The sequence below is a fragment of the Camellia sinensis genome, chromosome 7 (assembly GCF_055761805.1).
Source record: "Camellia sinensis isolate YWXY chromosome 7, ASM5576180v1, whole genome shotgun sequence".
NCBI classification, from domain to species: Eukaryota; Viridiplantae; Streptophyta; class Magnoliopsida; order Ericales; family Theaceae; genus Camellia; species Camellia sinensis.
The window spans coordinates 26,320,846-26,341,639 of record NC_138967.1 but is presented as its reverse complement, the minus strand read 5'-3'; the positions used below and the strand labels follow the sequence as shown (position 1 = coordinate 26,341,639).

The 20,794-nt window shown below is 37.2% G+C and overlaps 1 protein-coding gene across 1 annotated transcript in view; it reads right to left on the bottom strand.

The window, feature by feature from the left end:
* Positions 1 to 4,848: 4,848 nt before the first annotated feature.
* The window catches only part of LOC114314554 (magnesium transporter MRS2-I-like), a 162,785-nt gene continuing 146,839 nt past the window's right edge, over positions 4,849 to 20,794 (bottom strand). Inside the window, exons 6-11 of the mRNA XM_082880543.1 lie at positions 7,422 to 7,571; positions 7,174 to 7,217; positions 5,518 to 5,559; positions 5,376 to 5,405; positions 5,114 to 5,230; positions 4,849 to 4,941 (exon numbers count right to left, since the gene is read on the bottom strand). Of these exons, the coding sequence (XP_082736669.1) occupies positions 4,849 to 4,941; positions 5,114 to 5,230; positions 5,376 to 5,405; positions 5,518 to 5,559; positions 7,174 to 7,217; positions 7,422 to 7,571 (476 nt within the window). The remainder of the gene's footprint in view (positions 4,942 to 5,113; positions 5,231 to 5,375; positions 5,406 to 5,517; positions 5,560 to 7,173; positions 7,218 to 7,421; positions 7,572 to 20,794) is intronic.

The window sequence follows — 20,794 nt, the reverse complement described above, 5'->3', positions numbered from 1 at the left end:
GATAAAAAATCATCTTTTTTCTAGTCTAATAATTTCATCAAATTAGTATCAAATTAAAGATATGATAAACCTTTCACCAAATTAAGGATAGTAAGCCTCCGTTTGGGAAGTGGGTTAGCTTTTTGGCTTTTTTGGCTATTTGAGCCTGGGCTCAAAAGCTTGGTTTGGAAAGGGCTTTTTGGTTTTTTAGCTTTTTTGACTTTTTTTGTGAGAAAAGAGTGTAATGATTATGGGTTGGATGTGATGTTTTGTCTGTTGTGACTCAAATAGTCTATTCTATCTTTTGTGGCTCAAGGAGCCAAAAGAGCCCAAATGAGCTTTTCCCAAATAACACCTAAGGAGTTTTCTTCAAATCACTATTTATAGTCTTTGAATCTGCAAAAATTTATGAAAAAATTATAGTGACAAGTCAACCGGCCAGACATCCGCCTGATTGTCCATCCAGTTGACCTGTATTTTGATAAAAACGCAAAATCCTCTGTCTTGATATCAAATAGAATTTTTATTCAAATTTAATGAAAAAAAAATTAAAATGCTCTTACACATTGATTTTAAACCAGACGAGAGAAGTATTTCAGTCTCCTCTCTCTATCTCTTTCCCTTTCTCTCTGCATCTCTCCCCTCCCCTCACAGATCCTAGCGACCATCAACCTCCACAGGTGCCATAGAATCGGCAACCCCAACACAGCCCACTTGCCAGTGATGACCATCGTGTCGTGCCTGTGGCATTGTTAGTTGAGGCTTTTGTTTTCTTGCATAGCATGGTGAAATAAGCTCTCTGATTTGTCAATGGTGAGTGAAAAAAGGACTTTTTTGGTGCAAGCTGTGTCGATGCTTGCTTGCTTAGCTAATGTTATTATATGTATTATATATTAGTGCATAATATGTTAGCTGTAAATTACCGAGCTTTAATCATATTGTTTTCTTAGTGCTTTCTTAGTGCACACTTTCTGCTTTCTTCTTTCGGCTCTCTTTGCCCCTTTGTACACTCTCTCCTCTATAAAAGGAGAGTCATCTTCACATTGTAAAGACACACTTAACATCAATCATAGTACATACAATTTATTCTCTCTCTATCAATTTATCTTACATGGTATCAGAGCTATAGGTTAAGCTCTTGTTCTTTGCCTTACTGGCGGGCGGCAGCCTTGCCTTGGCCACCCGCCGGACCTCAACCTATTCCGCTATCATTTTTTTCTTGTCAGAACATCTCTGTGTACTCTTCTAGGTTCGGTTAATATACCTTCTGTTGTTACTTACAATGCTCAAGTTTGTGAGACTCTGTTCCATGGCTTCTCTGTTTCTGCTTCTTGGTCTTCTTCCTCTAGCTTTGGCTGGTCATGACTATGGACAAGCTCTCACTAAAAGCATTCTCTTCTTCGAAGCTCAGAGATCTGGTTACCTTCAAAGGCCAGAGGACATGACCACTTCAAGGCAAGTTTACAAGATCGACCCGAACAACCCCAGGTCGGACCTCGCCGGCGAGACCATCGCTGCTATGGCAGCCGCCTCTGTTGTCTTCCGCCACCACAACCCTTCCTATGCCAATGAGCTCCTGACCCACGCTGCTCCAAGACCCATCAGCTTCTCGATCCCTCCGCCGTGCACGGCGTCACCAAGTTTTTCGATCTCACTCCGGTGGAGTTCCGCCGCCATTATCTCGGCCTCAAGCAGTGCCACGATCCACATGAACCTTGATCTTTAACGCCAGTAATGGCGCCGTAATCGGGCCAGTCGAAATCGGCTGGAAGATCGTTCGTGGGGAGGATCGGAGCCTTGTGAGCGTCGGAGGGGAGCTCATTTTCTGTGTACTGGAGAGCTCGTGAGCCTCAGTGAACAACAGCTCATGGATTGTGATCATGAGTGTGATTCAGTGCCTCTTTAATTTCCTTCCAACAAATACCACTTTCTCTGTCTTTTTCACTCACATCACATGGGCTTGTTCCCACTCTCTCTCCTCCTATCTCCTATCACTTTCCTGGACAATGTCCTGAGCAAATTCTCATTATTATTATTATTGTTATTATCACCACAGTCAATTTTTTTTTAAACAAAAAAAAAAAAACAAATTAAAAAAAAATATAAAATAAAATAAAAAATATTGCCATGCACTTTCTTTACATCCCTTTAGAATCTCTTTCCAGCTGTCTATCTACACATGCGTTGTGTCTAATCACTGATATGTATATATATGCGGATTTCACCATATTTTTTATTCGATTTCCTTCCATAACACGTAAAAACAAAATTCTTCAACTGTTGCTACATATATTTACATTATTATTACAGTTTTTTACATTTTTCAGTTTCACATTCCCAAAAACAAAAAAAAAAAAAAAGCAAAAAACAAAACACACACACATTCAACACCACCTCACTGATTTTTCTGCTCCAACAACCTTGTACCATTCTTGCCATCCAGCTTGCACAACACCCTTGTTTCATTCCTATCAGGGATCCACCCCACTCACCGTTCTACACCACAAAAAATCTCCATTTTGTGTTGAGCCGTTTTGCTCCACTTTATCAATCCTTTGTTTCAACCTCCAATAGGTTTCTATCTTCAAACCTATTTGAGTTTGAGGGGGGGTATTATACATACTTCATGGTGAGCATGGTTACACACCATGCGAACCACCAAAGCTGGTGAGCATGGTTATACACCATGCGAACCACCCAAGCCACCCCATGGAGCACTCTCTAAGTCGCCCCCTTAATGTACCACCACAGTTTTCTACATCGGTCCGGCATGACCTCGTAAACTGTCCCGACATTGATTCCGGTTAGCATCTACATCGGTCCAGCATGACCCCGTAAACTGTCCCGACATTGATTCCGGTTAGCTTCTACATCGGTCCAGCATGACCTCGTAAACTGTCTAGACATTATCTGCTACAACGGTCCGACACGACCATACAGTGTCTTCTCCAACAGTGTGACACGACCATACCGTGTCTTCAACAACGATTTGACACAACCATACAATGTCTCCTATCCTATTTTATTTTATTTATCAATTTACTTTCTTGTTTTGTTACTCTCTCCAAACTCAAGTTGGTTAGTACCTATCCTCCTTGAGTTTGAGGGGGGCTGTTAGTATATTATTATATGTTAGTGTTTAACTTTAATAATTAGTGTCCCCTTGCTTTATGCTTTCGGTGCCTCAATTGGCATCCTATGTTGTCTTATCCTCTCTATAAAGAGAGTGTACATCTCTTTGTAAATATACACAGAAATACACAGAAATATAGAGTTATTCATTTACTCTCTCTCCCTCTCTTTATCAAACTATTGTTACAGCTAATAAGAGCCGTCTAAGAAGTCAAAAGAAAACTCAAACTCAATAAGTTACCGGACACAAGTGCAGTCCGGTCCCGACTCCAGGTAAGTCTGTGGACCCTTCACAAGTAGGGGTATGCGCGATGCGATTCAAGCGGTTTGAGAGTAAAATTAGAAATCGAATGACGGATTAGTGGATTTACGGATTGGTAAATTGTGGTTTGAACGGATTAGTGAATTGAAGAATATTCTAATCAATTATTAAGCCTTTGCATATTATATAACACTAATTTACATAATATTTTTCATATATATAACCTAAACTAATTTTACATAATATTTTTTTTATATATATAACTACTAATTTGTAATAAAGTTCAAACACTTATTTTTACTTTAATATTTCATTATAGATTAAAAAATATATATGTATTAACTATAATGAGACAAAACGGTTTCAAATGCGAATTATAAATTTTGAAGTTTAAACCATGGTTAACGGATAAAGCGGTGCGAATTGATGTGAATCTGTACGATTTTAGCGGATTAGGCGGTTTTATGCACAACCCTACTCACAAATGATACTTCTGTGAAGTTGTTTATAATGTATTTGAGGAAGGTTTTTTTTTTTTTTTTTGACTTTTTTTTGGTTTGGTTTATTTTCGTTTTTAGAAGAAAAAAAAAAATTTAATTTTTCAAAAGTTTAGGTTCCTTCAACTCCATCAAACAAATCAGAAAATTATAATTTTTTTTGACCAAGGCCTCGTTTGGAAATCCTCCCTTTTAGCCAAAAAGTCAAAAAGTTACTAAATTAGCCAAAAAGCCAACAACCCATACCAAAAAGTCAAAAATTCTATTTTCTCTCTACTTTTTGCACATCTTTTTGTAAAAAGTCAAAAAAGTCATCCCGAACATACTAATTTTTTTTAGCTCATATTTTAGCCAAATAACCAAAAAGTTACTAAATTAGCCTGTTCCCAAACGAGGCCTTATTTTAGTCTTTAGTAATTTTTTTTGAATTTTTTTTTAAAAAATATACTTTTTAGATTCAATTCCATAAAACGGACCGAAAAAGTAAAAATTTTGATATAATTTTGAAAAAATATCATTAAAGACAAAAAAAATTTGAAAAAAGAGGTTGCCTGCTAGTTTTTTTTTTTTAAATTTTTTTTTTTTTTTTTTTTTTTTTTGGCAAAATGGGCCCAAGACTCTACAAGTAAATTATTCATGAAATTTATGAAAAAAAGTTCAATTGATCTAATAATTGTCATCATATAATTTTATCAGGTCTGTTTTTTTTAAATGAATGATCATTATGATTTGAAATAGACTATAAAATTTTTTAAAAAATAAATTATGTAACTATAATTATCATATCAATATTATATATATATATATATGCATATATATATATATATATATAATGATTTACAAAATAAATAGATTAAATTATTAAAGTGAAATATATGGAACCCAAGGATCCATCTGCACTTTTCGAACCAGAGATCCCACACAAAAACCACAATTACCTCTACTGTAAATTAATTATTTCTAATTGATTTATAAATTTCACGACCCAAGCAGACCCTTGTAGCGAGCAGGAGCATAGGAGGTGATAAGTATAAAAATGCTAGCACAAAATGCCCCAGTGACGATTATCACCTGCCAACAATAAGAAGAAGAACATTCAAATTAACAGAAATAAAACTTGCATTCAAAATTATTGTAGCTACGAAATGCAACCATACAATCAGACAAAGCTCGTGTGAGAGAGTTGTGTCTGATTCTGTGTGAATCAGATTTTGTGCTTGTATATTCAAAATTGTATGCGTACCCATTTAAACATGTAAGAGTGTCTGTTCCTAGTATATGGGTTATTCTCACCAAATATTCCAGCTATCAATGAATAAACCGACATAGACATACTTGCAGAACTTGGAAAAAGCTCTAGCTGCAGACACAATGTTAAAAAATAAAATAAAATAAAATAAAAATTAGACAAATTTAATGTCCCAACAATGTTTTCAAATACACAAAAACAGAACACGAAATCAAGGTATTTGATGTTGTGTAATTACACATAATTGATACATTACCTGAATCAGCTGATTTGGATGATTGTCAATCTGGAAAATGGAAACATGAGAGTGTATTTAGGCCAAGAAAAGTAAATCTGAACCTATTTAACTTGATCAATTAATTGAAATTTCATATTCATTTCTACTTCTAGTTGGTTACCTGAATATTAATGTAATCCTCTGTATCATCAATATATTCTCGCTAAACAAATAATATCGGGTTTGACAATTTTGAAACAGAATGCCGGAATCTAAGCTGAATTTCAATTAGGGGAACCCTCTTTAACTTCCTTGGCTGGTTGCTTGTTCATTCTAAAAGATATTGCTACAATTAGTGGCACATTCATGTAGTAATTTGATCATTTGATGGCAAAACAGTAATTTAAGAAATTTTTCAATGTTGGATCCGCCAGAAATTTTTTATCCGAAACTGCCCAACTGTCACAACTCACACCTACACAATGGCCGATGCTGGATTTTTGCCAAATTCTTTTGTTTATGCCTTCAAATTTAGAAATTTATGATTTTTGGAAAATTTTAACTATACGACTTAGACCTCGGATCATACCCATTTTTGAGTTAGAATTTTTCCAAGAAATTTTGTTTCATTCCAGATTCCAAATTATTTTAGCCTCTTTTTCTGTTTTTTTTCTTCTTTCTGTAATCATGATCTAAGTTACACGGACGCGGGTACGAGGATCGGGTGTGGGTGCGTATCTAGGGGTCGGACACTTCAAAATTAAAAATTAAGGATACGTGGATATGTATCCAAATTTGGATACGAGTACGGGGATACGTTAAATATATATATATATATATATATATATTTTAAATATAGTTATTAAGATGAGTTATATTATATAAATAACAAATAATTATTTTACATATATGTGTTTATTTATTTTTATTAATATATATAAGTATATATTATCTTATAAATATCTTATATGTTATACAATAATTATTATATAATATCTATATAATTTATATAATATCTATTGTATTATATAATTTTTTTTAGATGAATAATATTACATATTATTATATTAATGTAATTTATACTATATATTATATATTAATGTAAATGTAATATGAATAATAATTTATAAAAATTATTATATATGATAAATTATATTATATATATTATATATGATCGATATATATCTATTCTATAAAACAGAGGCGAAGAGAGAGAACATATTGAGAGACGAGAGACGAGAGAGAGAGAGAAGCAGAGACGAGACGAAGAGAGAGAGAGAAGCAGAAACGAAGAGAGAGACGAAGGCGATCGAGCTCGAGGTCGAGATCGACAGTGATCGAAGCCCTAGACGAAGACGATCGAAGCCCTAGACGAAGACCATCGTGATCAACAGTGAGAGCCCTAATCGTGATCGATGATCGAAGCCAACAGTGACCAGGTTCTCTTCCTTTCTCCTCTTCCATTTCTTTGCTGTCTGTAAAGTGCCGTGTCCGAGAGAGACGAGGCGAATCCGACACAGATCTCACACCCGCACCCGTGTCGTGTCGTGTCGACACGGGTACTTCGCCCCAAAGTGACGAGTCCATGTAACATAGATCATGATGTAATTAGCAAGTAATTACTGTAATTGTGGCGTGGCTTGCAAGCCATTTCTCTTCTCTTATAAATAGGATTGTAAGAAATTGAGACTAGTGGAGTGAGTAATTAATTGAGTTTAATAAAAATTAAGAGCCATTTTTCTCTGTTTCATATTGTTCATCATAATTGTACTGTCACAAACTGACAATCAATAATACAAATTGATTTAAGAAATTCAATTCAAGTTATGCAATATACCGTAGTCAATTTGTTCAAAGTTCCATCAGTTTGCATGATGTATGGCCGCAAATATACCACCACTTTCTGTAAGACATTAAAATTAGAATAAGTCTAACAGCACAGAAATCGATTACTAAACCAGATGCAACTATCTCACATGATGTAAGTCTCACACTCATATGATAGGTCAGATTGTGTGATTGATTTATATATGTGCCAAAAAAAGCAAGAGAACATAACAAAAAAAGAACATATCGATGTTATAACCTCAAGTAACATTTCAAGCTCCTCAACATTATTCTCGACTCCATGAATTGTTGCCACACTTGCCCTACTTGCTCTGGATATCTTCCAACCAATGGTTGGCGAGGCAGCGCACCAATTGGCAACACCCAAGCCACTAATAGGTGCAGGTGCTATAGGAAAATTTTTTCGGAAAATCATTTTAATGCAAATAAATAATAAAATAAAACATAAGAAATTTCTTACAGAAATTTTGTAAAATTTAAAACAGTTTATGATCGAGGTTAGTGTTTGAACATTGTATTTTTAAGATAGAAATTTTCCTTCGCTTCTAGTGCTTGCGATTGATAGGTGTCTTGCCTCCAAGATACAATGATCACCATACATAGAAATTGCACAACTTTCTGTATGTACAGCGAACCAGTGTGTCATGCCCTCTCTGTTATATACTCGATTAGACATATGAATCCTAAGACTCTTTAACAAATGAATGCCATGGGAATGGTATTTATAGAAGTATTTGTAACTGAGAAATCAAAAAGCTCCCAAGATATTAATTCATGATTATGATTCAATTTAAACAATGAAGAGCAATTTCAATCAAACAATCAACAACAAATCAATACAAAGATTTAACATGAAAAAAATCAAAATTGGAATATCTCCAATTGTGATAACAAATTACGAGCCAAAACCATAAAACAATTTACTAAGAAGACAAAAAGAATAACATACGAGAACCCTCAATTATCTAACGAATACACACTCAAATTGAACTGAACCCGATGTGCCTCTTCTACCACTGTCTTCACTTCGGAATTGCTTTGGCCTACATTAAATCTACAATACTGATGTTAAATCTATGCCGATGAGTCACTCCGAAATTCACCAAAACTTGAGACCCAAATTTTCCGAAATCCATCGATGAACTCCTCTATCTTTTAGTGAATAAAGGAACACAAAACCAACCCTTGATGTTTGTCAATATGCAGTTCGTTGATCAATCGATCACTTTCTATACATCAAGGCAACTCATATATAAACACTCTCCAATATAAAATATTTCGTTTTTTCTTCCTCATTGAGAATTTGGATGGGTTAAATCCTTAAAATAGCGAACAACACACTTTATATTAAACAGAGCTGTGAAGACTGTTTGAGTGCTCACTTTACTACTCGAGTAGTGTGTCTAAAGGTAGCTCGATCCCCCTACTTAGTTAATGAAGTGGCAAATAAGGAATGCTCAAATCAAGATACGGAATGTAAGCACAAATTTCTCTACACAGGCACAAACTCCTCTATATATATATTTTGAGAAGGAAAAAAAAGACTAATGGTTTAAATAACTTTAACATAATCTAACAATCATATGTAAAGTAAAAAATTCAATAAATATGTTTACAAACTCTTCAAAAATGATGTTTAGACTGCCCACCAGGCCCAAATAGACCTACCTGCATGCTCTAGAGAAACCCACCACAGAAGACCTTCCTAAACGTGGTTTTATAAACAAATAATAAATTCTGAAATCAGATCCATAAAAAATAAAAGTAAGAAGAAGAAAAAGACCACTTGAATTTGATCAGATAGAAAATTAAGAAAACGATGTAAGTAGAGATAATTACTAAGATTATGCAAAAAATAAAGGACAATACAATTGACCCAACTTCATATATAAGGAGCAGAACAACAAACGACTCTAAATCAAGAACAAATGAGTGAAATGTGACTCTACAAAACTGTTTACAATTATCTGTGTTAGCACCCAAAACGGGTTAACCTGCAAATAACACTGCTTCTGGATCTTGTATGCAATCTGGAATTTCATGGTGAAAGAGACAGAAGGAACTTATTAATTCACCTAGTCCTCTAAATAGTTGACTATCACAACTAAAAGTGGATAGGCCAAAGTGATGTTTTAATTAAAGTATAAAAGTGTAAAGTATAATTAAGCTTATTCTGTTTTGATAATAGATAGTATGAGTGATTAACTTACTAGCATTACAATGAATACCCGCTACCACCACAATCGCCACCGCCACCACCACCACTACTAGTACCTTACTATAACAACATAAAAATTAAAAGATATAATTTAAAAATAATGAATTTTAAATTTAATTTTTTATATATCAAATAATTTATTTTAATTCTACACTTAAATTTATCAAATAATTTTTCAACTTAAAATATTAAATCTCAAATTTCAAATTTTCAGCCTTCTAACTTCTAATTTTATCAAACTCTGTGTGATGTAGAGATCACAGAATGGCCTCCATCCAAAAAAAAAAAAAAAAAATATCCACTTCTAGGAATATCCATTTACCGGATCAACGGTCCATAAATTTTTTTTTTTTTTAAATCTTTGTTTGTTTGTTTGTATTAAATTTTAAATTCCTATTTTATAGTCATTAGATTGGTAAGCCTCATCAATTATAAGCGATTAAACAAAGACTTCTAGTCTGAGAACTTAGCCTTACTGCATTGTCAGTAAACTCAACCCCACAGCATGAAGGAAGTTAAAATTTTAGTTAAAGTGTTAAAAAGTCACTATAATTTATTTTTTTTGAATTTGAATTAATTATAAATTTGTATTTCTGTTTTATAATCATTAGATATGTAATGAAGTTTCTCTATTACATAAATGAGATGGAGAGAATCAAAGTCCAAAAAAATCTAATGATTGATCTCACTACTTTATATATATATATATATATAGAAAAAAAATCAAATAATCACTAAAAATATCAATTTACAAAACAAGTTAGAGTTGTAGTCACTATAACATGGACTTTTTTTAAGTGTGCCTTGCATATGGTATGCAAGGCACTTACACCATTCTATTTTACATTTACACATTTGTATGTATTGGGTTATATCAAAATATTTGAAAACTTACACATTGGTGACCTGCTAAGCAGGTCACTTTCCAGTTAAATTAATAAAATAATATATTATATGACTAAAGGTGTAAATGGTCACAAAAAATGTATAAGTTTTCACAAAAGGCGTATATTTTCACGAAAGGCGTAAGCAATTTCAGAAAAAGGCGTAACTGATTTCTGAAAACTTACGCATTTTGTAAAAACTTACACATTTTCTGAAAACTTACACCTTTTTCTGAAAACTTACGCCTTCTGTGAAATCATTTACACCTTTTATGAACACTTACTCCTTTTGTGAGTTGACTTACCAAAGGTGTAAACAAATGAAAACTTACACATTTTGCTTAAGCTTACACCTTTTCGTGAAAATACTTACACCATTTTTCAAAAGTTACTCCTTTTGTGTAAGAATTTTTGGCATAACATTTATACTTTTTCTTCGAACTTACACTTTTTGTGGAAGCCCAACTTAAAGCTTTTTTGGAAGTCACTTATACCTTTTGTGAAAAAATAAATTCATCAAATTTACTCCTTTTGCTTAAGCTTATACCTTTTCGTGGAAGTGCTTATATTTTTTTTGAAAAGTTACTCCTTTTGTGTAAAAATTTTTGGCATAACATTTATACTTTTTCTTCGAACTTACACCTTTTGTGGAAGCCCAACTTAAAGTTTTCTCGGAAGTCACTTATACCTTTTGTGAAAAAATAAATTCATCAAATTTACACCTTTTGCTTAAGCTTATACCTTTTCGTGGAAGTGCTTATATTTTTTTTGAAAAGTTACTCCTTTTGTGTAAGAATTTTTGGCATGACATTTATACTTTTTCTTCGAACTTACACCTTTTGTGAAAGCCCAACTTAAAAATTTTTCGGAAGTCACTTATACCTTTTGTGAAAAAATAAATTCATCAAATTTACACCTTTTGCTTAAGCTTATACCTTTTCGTGGAAGTGCTTATATTTTTTTTGAAAAGTTACTCCTTTTGTGTAAGAATTTTTGGCATAACATTTATACTTTTTCTTCGAACTTACACCTTTTGTGGAAGCCCAACTTAAAGTTTTTTCGGAAGTCACTTATACCTTTTGTGAAAAAATAAATTCATCAAATTTACACCTTTTGCTTAAGCTTATACCTTTTCGTGGAAGTACTTATATTTTTTTTGAAAAGTTACTCCTTTTGTGTAAGAATTTTTGGCATAACATTTATACTTTTTCTTCGAACTTACACTTTTTGTGGAAGCCCAACTTAAAGCTTTTTCGAAGTCACTTATACCTTTTGTGAAAAAATAAATTCATCAAATTTACACCTTTTGCTTAAGCTTATACCTTTTCGTGGAAGTGCTTATATTTTTTTTTGAAAAGTTACTCTTTTTGTGTAAGAATTTTTGGCATAACATTTATACCTTTTTTTCGAACTTACACCTTTTGTGAAAGAGTATATAAGCACAAAAGTATAAATGTTATGCCAAAAATTCTTACACAAAAGGAGTAACTTTTCAGAAAAAATATAAGCACTCCCACGAAAATGTGTAAGCTTAAGCAAAATGTGTAAATTTGATGAATTTTTTTTTTTATAAAAGGTATAAGTGACTTCCGAAAAAGCTTTAAGTTCAGCTTTCACAAAAGGTGTAAGTTCGAAGAAAAAGTATAAATGTTATGCCAAAAATTCTTACACAAAAAGAGTAACTTTTCAAAAAAAAATATAAGCACTTCCACGAAAAGGTGTAAGCTTAAGCAAAAGGTGTAAATTTGATGATTTTTTTTTCCACAAAAGGTATAAGTGACTTCCGAAAAAGCTTTAAGTTCAAAGAAAAAGTATAAATGTTATGACAAAATTATTTCACAAAAGGTGTAACTTTTCAAAAATATTGTAAGTTATTTCAAAAAAGATGTAAGTAGCTTCACAAAATGTGTAAGTTTCGTTTTCACAAAACGTGTAAGTTTCAATAAAATGTGTAAAATATATAAAAAAAATTATTTTACAAAAGGAGTAACTTTCTAGAAAATTATTCCTTTTATGAACATACACATTTTCTAAAAATTATTCCTTTTATGAACATACACCTTTTTCTGAAAAAAGGTGTAACTATTTCAACGAAAATGTGTACATTTTCAAAAAAAAGTGTAAATTTTAGCAAAATATATAAATTTTATGAAAGAAATTATTTCACAAAAAAAATAATTTTTTAAAAATTGTGTAAGTTATTTCACAATAAATATAAGTTGCTTATGTTTTGTTTTCATTGTAAGGTCCACTAAAAGTGTAAATTTTATAAAAAAATTATTTCAGTGAAGGTGTAATTTTCAGAAAATCTGTCGATCTTGGTCTCCGGCTCTGTCGATCTTGATCTTGGTCTGTCGATCTGTCGTCTCTTCTCTGTTGATCTCCGCCTCTCTCTCTCTGTTGATCTCCGTCTGTCGATCTCCGTCTCTCTCTCTGTGTCGATCTCGGTCGATCTCGGTCTGTCTCTCTCTGTCGATGCCCTCCCAAACGCTTCGTCTCTTTCCGGAATTCTAGAGAGAGAAACACCAAGCCCTCCCAAACGCCTCTTATCTCACACATTGCCATTATTTGAACAACAACACAAATACAGTTTGATTCGATTGTAGGAGCTCTTTGCAATTTTCGTTCCTCTCTCTCTACCCGAAAACATCAACAGATCTGGACTTGGGTAACTTCTTGGCTCCAATTCGATCAGGTTTGATATCTTCTTCTCTCTTTTAGATTTGGGTTTGCTTCAATTCCGAATTGTGGTGATGGATCGATTGTTTCAGATGTGGGTTTGATTCGTTCTCATGTTTTTGGGTCTCATTTTTGTTGTTTTAACACAGATTGAGCTCAGATTTAGCTATATTAATCATTTCTGTGATCATTTTGATTCATTGATCGTCTCATTTTTTTTGTTTGATATGTTAATATGGGAATTAGATTTGTAAAATAGGACTTGGAATTGATTTTCCCCTTAACAAATAGGACTTGGAATTGATTTTCAAGATGTTTTTATACCTCAGCAGTTTCAATATTACAAGTCATTGATCTGCTCTTTGTTTTGTCCTTCTGTTTCTTAGATAAAAAGGTGATTGTAGAACTTATGGTATTAGCTCATTGGATCTACTAAATATATAGCATTAATGAAGAATCTTTTTCATGTTGTGTTTGGAAGCTCCAGTTGTTAATGGATTGTAATGATCACTATTTTGTTAATACCCAGCTCTGAGCACTATTTTGTTAATACCTAGCTCTGAGCTCTCCAGTAATTGTTACCTTAATGTAGATAAAGGGATCAACCTTTTATAGTCTCATAGCTAAACTGCAACATAGTGCTAGGGTTCACATTGCAGGGGCAAATGCAGATTCAGATGGCCATCTAGAAAAATAGAGATTAGTGAACAGCTCATATATTGGCTGACTGCACTCAACCCATAGAATATACACTCAAATCTTTGGAGATATTCAAGTATGTTTCTCACAACACTCAACCCTCAAAATCTGCGATAGAGCTCCTCAAGCTGCTGCACAAGTTAGCAAACAATTAGAATAACACACATTTTTGTTGACCTTCACTCAACTCTCTTTTAGAAAACTCACATTAGATTTAGTCATGTGCTATTACTTATGATAAGCATTTATGTTGGCTAAAACCATTGTAACGCCCTCAAAATAACAACATTAAACCCATCAATAAAAATATGCATTGATATGTAAAAGCTCCACATTCTTCTATTTATCAGAGTTCCATTACAAAAGTATTACATGTTAACAACAAAAGCAAATGCCCTATAGGCTTACAGCTTTCCAAGTTAACACTTGGTTACAACAAAAGAGTACTAACTCATTTACACATTAAGCCCTTGGCTTGAATTTACATGTAATACATCAAAAAGTAAAACGACAAAAGTATGTCCGCTTCTAGCCTCCCAAGCTATGTCCTTGGAGGGGGCATGCTACCTGTACCTGAAAATGATATTCCCATATAGGGTGAGCCATAGCCCAGTAGAAATATACTAAACCAACCATGAACAATGACTAAAAGATTAGCAATTGATAAATGGCCAACACTGATACATTCACATAAATCACATTTTATGTCATACGACTTATGAGTCCAAGTTCCTTTTCATTTTCCCTTTTTCAACAGATAAGCATATTAGCTCTATCATTATTTCAACAGATATGTATAAAAACTATATCCCACATTCACAGATAAGCATATAAGCTGTATACACACTTCACAAAGATAAGCATATAAGCTCTATCTTCACTTCTCTAGACAAGCATATGAGCTGTATCTACGGAGTTCATCCCCTATCTTCTCCCAACACTATCCGGTTTAGAGGTACATCCCATATCTTCCCTAAACCGCGGAGTACATCCCCCATCTCCTCCTCTACACATAACGTATACAAACACATTGGTTCTATATACAATCACTCAATACATACAGTTAATGTATTCTATCAACCGTCAAATTCCATGACACATTCCATTGATTAGTTTCCGTTTGCCTAATCATCATGCATTGTCTACAACAATCACGACTATCCTCCACCGATAGCCCAAAGCAATTATTTCTAAACAGAAAATAAATGCACAAATGGATATTCAATCAACATTTCATTCCGGTGAGTGATAAATAATTCAACTACACCCTTTAACCCTTTGCATTCCCAATCTCAACAATCTCATTTCATTTCCTCATTTCTCACAATTAATTATTTCAATTAATCAAACAATGTAATTAGGTCATTTTCCATAATTAACACTTCAACCCTTAGGTCCCATTTTCATCAATGATTCAACATTTATTCCATTTCTCTATGCCAAACATGCATCTAGGTTTATTATGAAAAAAAACCCCAACTTTTGTAAAATAACACAAAAGCCCCAAACTTTCACCAAATTAGCAAACCAACCCCAACATCTCAAAATACTAAAATTTAAAGACAAAATCCATAGAGAGGAGTAGGATATCCCTACCTCGAAGTTTGAGCAAAAAAGGAGATGAAGACTCGAAGATCAACGTGCTCCAAGACCAAACTTTTTCAGATTAAGTCGAAGCTCTCAACGCCCTCTATCTTTTTAACAAAGACTCTAGGCTAGATTCACACTCTAGGGAGATCAAATCTTAGAGAGGGTGTAAGTTTAGAGAGAGAGAGTCTCGGATCTAGGGTTTGAAAGAAAAAGAAAGTGAAAAACTGATGTTCAAAAAAGCTACTGACCGCTGATATAAAACACGCTCGCTCGAGCGAAGACTTTGTCGCTCGAGCGACCAGACACAGAAAACTCTCGCTCGAGCCAAGAAGTTCTCGCTCGAGCCGAAAACTCAGAAGTGTGCTCGAGCGAAAGAATGCTCGCTCGATCTAACAACTCAAACCCTCAGGTCTGCAACCAGAAGCACGCTCGAGCGACAGACTTCTCGCTCGAGCGAAGAACAAACCAGACCGCTCGAGCGAAGGAATCTCGCTCGAGCCAAGAAATGCAACTCTCAGGTCCAGAACCAGGCGCAATCGCTCGCTCGAGCGAAGCCACTCTGGCTCGACCCACCAGACACGAACTCAAATCTCGCTCGAGCGACCAACTCCTCGCTCGAGCGAAGGTCCAAAAATCTGGGCAGCAGCACTAGGCTCCCAAACACAACCAACCTGTAACAAACCTGCCCAACACATCCTATAACTCAATATACAAAGTAAAGAGGATGCAACATGACAATAATCAATTACCAACATCCACAGACACATGTCCGGATCACTGTACAACAAGGGTAAACCCGGGATCGCTATAACCTCCCCCCCTTAAAGAATTTCGCCCCCGAAATTAAACACAAGTTTTCAAAAAAAAAAAAAAACAGGTTTTCCTCCGTTTTATATAATGTTACATTTTAACATTTCACAATTCGACCCATTACCGGTCATCCCATCCCTTTAACAAGAGGCATTTCACAATATGTAAACAACATATGTACTTTCAACATGCATCAACATTACACATTATCTTTCCAATTTCAACAATATATTCAACATATATAGTGTTACATTCAACTCCCATATGAGGCAAGTTCCAAAACATACTTCCAAAAAACCAAAACATTTTCAATGTTTTACAACTTAAGACATATATAAAAGCTCTTAAGTTCAACAATAGTTCATAATTTAAATACAAGATTACATATCAACAAATAAGTCTGGATATTTTTCGCGGACTTCCAACTCACGTTCCCAAGTGGCTTCCTCCACTCCGTGATGTTTCCACAAGACTTTCACCAAAGGAATGGTCTTGCCACGCAGGACTTGATCCCGCCTATCTAAGACCCAAACCGGTCTCTCCTCATATGAGGCATCCTCACCTACCTCTAAATCGGTCCAATCCAACACATGTGATGGATCTGGCTCATACTTCCGAAGCATACTCACATGAAACACGTCATGCACTCCGAACAACTACGGCGGTAAGGCTAATCGATAAGCAACCTCGCCAATCCTCTCAAGGATCTCAAAAGGACCAATAAACCAAGGGGATAACTTCCCACTCTTTCCAAACCTCATTAAACCTCGCCTAGGTGATATCTTCAGAAAGACATGATCACCTACCTCAAACGCCAAAGGCCTCCTTCTACGGTCGGCATAACTCTTTTGTCGACTCTGGGCTGTAACAAGCCTCCTACGGATAAGCTCAACTTTCTCCGTCGTCTCCCTAACCAACTCCGGACCCAACAAAGGTGCATCACCCACCTCGGCCCAACAAACTGGAGACCTACACGGTCGGCCATACAAGGCCTCAAACGGTGCCATACCGATGCTAGACTGAAAACTATTGTTATAGGCAAACTCTACCAATGGAAAGTGCCTCTCCCACGTCCCGCTAAAGTCAAGGACACAACCCCGAAGCATATCCTCAAGGATCTGAATAGTACGCTCGGACTGCCCGTCAGTCTGAGGATGATAAGCCGTACTAAAGGTTAACTTAGTGCCTAAGGCACTCTGCAAACTCTGCCACAACCTGGCGGTAAAATGAGGATCTCTATCTGAGACGATCGTCACTGGGACCCCGTGCAATCTCACTATGTCCCGAATATACAAGTTGGCTAGATGATCTACCGAATCTCTCACGTGCATAGGAATAAAGTGCGCCGACTTAGTCAACCGGTCTACAACCACCCAAATAGCATCACTACCCCGCTGAGTCCTCGGAAGACCTACAACGAAGTCCATAGTGACATGCTCCCACTTCCACTCGGCAATAGGCAAGGGTTGCAATAAACCCGCTGGCCTCTGATGCTCGGCCTTCAGTTGCTGGCAAGTAAGGCACTTCGATACGAAAACAGCCATATCTCTCTTCATACCCCGCCACCAAAACTGGCGACCCAAATCCTGATACATCTTAGTACCTCTCGGATGCACCGCAAGGCGCGAATGGTGAAACTCTCGGAGTACCTCCTCTCGGCAAGACTCCGGTACAAACAAACGGTCTCGGTATCTCACACTCAGGTCGGGATACACCGTCAAACCCTTCTCAACTTTCCCACTGGAGATCTTCTCTCGGAGGGATTCTACCTCAAGGTCACCTCTCTGTGCCTCTAACACTCTAGTCACAAGTGTAGGCTGCGCAACAACAGAAAACAAAGCCGCAGCCTCAACAGATTCGCCCAGTAGCAAATCAAACTCGCTAAGTGCACCCAACATCTCCCATTCTCGGATGGCTATACTAGCTACATCACTAATGGATTTCCTACTAAGGGCATCGGCCACAACATTGGCCTTTCCCGGATGATAGTGCAACTCAAAATCATAATCCTCAATGAACTCCATCCATCTCCTCTGCCTCAGATTCAAGTCTCTCTGGGTAAACAGATACTTCAAACTCTTGTGATCCGAGAATACCTCGAACTTCTCACCATAAAGGTAGTGCCTCCAGATTTTCAAGGCAAAGATCACAGCCGCTAACTCTAGGTCGTGTGTGGGGTAATTCTTCTCGTGTATTTTCAACTGACGTGAGCCATAAGCTATCACTGTCCCCTCTTGCATCAACACACAACCCAAATCCTCTCGTGAGGCATCACAATAAACCGCATAACCCAACCCTCTCTCCAGAATAATCAACACCGGAGCGGTGGTCAATCTAACTTTCAGCTCTTGGAACGACTTTTCACAAGTCTCACTCCACACAAACTTGACTCCCTTCCGAGTCAGTCTAGTCAACGGTGACGCTAACCTGGAGAAATCTTTCACAAACCGACGGTAATACCCAGCCAATCTCAGAAAACTGCGGATCTCGAACACACTCTTAGGCTGTGCCCAATCTTGCACTGCCTCAACCTTGGATGTATCAACAGACACCCCTTCTCCGGATACTACGTGGCCTAAGAATTTGACTTCCCTCAGCCAGAACTCACACTTCCCAAACTTGGCATACAACCTATGGGCTCTAAGCAACTCAAGCACCACTCTCAAGTGTTCCTCGTGCTCCTCCTCAGAAGGCGAATAGATAAGAATGTCGTCCACAAAAACGACTACAAACCGATCCAAGAATTCCCGGAAGATCCGGTTCATCAAGTCCATAAAGACTGCCGGTGCATTGGTAAGCCCGAATGGCATCACCAGAAACTCGTAATGGCCATACCGCGTACGGAATGCCGTCTTAGGAACATCCTCCTCCCTGACCCTCAACTGGTGGTAACCCGATCTCAAGTCTATTTTAGAGAAACAACGGGAACCCTTCAACTGGTCAAACAGGTCATCTATACGGGGCATAGGGTACTTATTCTTAACCGTAACCCGATTCAACTTCCGGTAGTCTATACACAATCTCAAGGCACCATCTTTCTTTTTAACAAAGAGGGCCGGTGCTCCCCACGGCGAAATACTAGGGCGAACAAAGCCCTTATCGAGCAATTCTTGGAGCTGAACTTTCAACTCAACCAACTCTGCTGGAGCAAAACGGTAAGGTGCCATAGAAATCGGCGCCGTGCCAGGCACTAAATCAATAGAGAACTCTATCTCTCGGTGAGGTGGCAAACTAACAAGATCTTCGGGAAAGACATCCGAAAACTCACAAACCACCCTCGGCAATACAATCTGGGTCTCATCACACTCACCACTCTCAAAGCTAGCAAGTAGACCACTAAGCTCACTTCACCCTCGCGAATCATACCCCGGTGGCAAAACACTACCAACCCGGTCTCCCAAGAAATGGAACCACTCCCCGCTCAAGGTACATAACGTGACCCTCTGGCGGTAGCAATCGATAACAGCCCGGTATGACGATAGCCAGTCCATACCCAAAATAGCATTAAAACCCTTCATGGGCATGACAACAAACGGAAAAGGAAGTCTATAGTCGGCGACCTCTATATCACATCCTCTAACACCCTGTTTCAAGATCAACTCACCACCAAGAGGTGACACTACACAAATAGGAGATGCTAACTGCGCTAACTCCAATTCCAAAACAGATGCAAATGTAGCAGATACAAAAGAATGAGATGCACCCGTGTCAATCAACACACTAGCAACCGAGTTGCAAAACCGAAAAGTACCTCTCACTACCGATGGAGCCGGTACTAAATCCTGCGCGGTAACAGCATACACGCGCCCCGTAGGCCCCTGGTCTACCTGCTCACCTCTAGGAGCAGAAGACTGCTGCACAGACTGGGATGACGAAGTTCCCGGATTGGCCCTCGAGGCCTGCACAGACTGAGCTGGCTGAAAGCCCTGCGTCTGCCTAGAACCAGACGCTCCCGAAGTGGCACTCAATTGCGGGCAAAACCTCTTCAGGTGCCCAGGCTGTCCACACTGGTAACAAGTCAAGGACTGCCCCCTGCCCAAACTCTGACTCTGCGGTCTAGCTGAAGAAGAAGCAGCTCTCTGACCCCCACCCTTCTGCGGGCAAACAGAAACCTTGTGACCCAGCTGGCCACACTTGTAACAAGCAAACTCCCCCTGATTGCCTCTCCCCGAGCCTGCACTCGGCACTGGAAAGGTCGATCTAGAAGCTGCTCCCTGAGACTGCTGAGGGTTATAACCCCACTGCCTCCTGCCATCACTCTGGCCATCTTGGCTCCTCTTGGAGCCCCTCTGTTCTTCCTCCTTTTCTTGCATCATAATTTCCATATGAGCAGCAGCATCTACCAGGTGTCTATACTCTCGGATATAAGACCCACCAACTCTCAACTTGAGGCCCCGCCTCAACTTCCGCTCAAACTCATAGCAACGACGTTCTTCAGACGCCACTAGTTCTGGTACAAACCTGGACAGACTGGTAAAAGTAGCCTCAAACTCGGCCACTGACAAGCCGTGCTGTTTAAGCCGGCTAAACTGATCCCTCAGCTTCTCCCTAGCTGCTGCAGACAAAAACCTCTCCTGAAAAGCATTCACAAACGCCTCCCAAGTACCACCAACACGAGCCTTCTCATACTTCCACCATTGACCCGCATCTCCCTTCAGTTGGAAGGATGCCAAGGTCACTCTCAGTGCTCCGTCCTCAATGCCAAGCATCTCGAACGTCTTACTCAATTG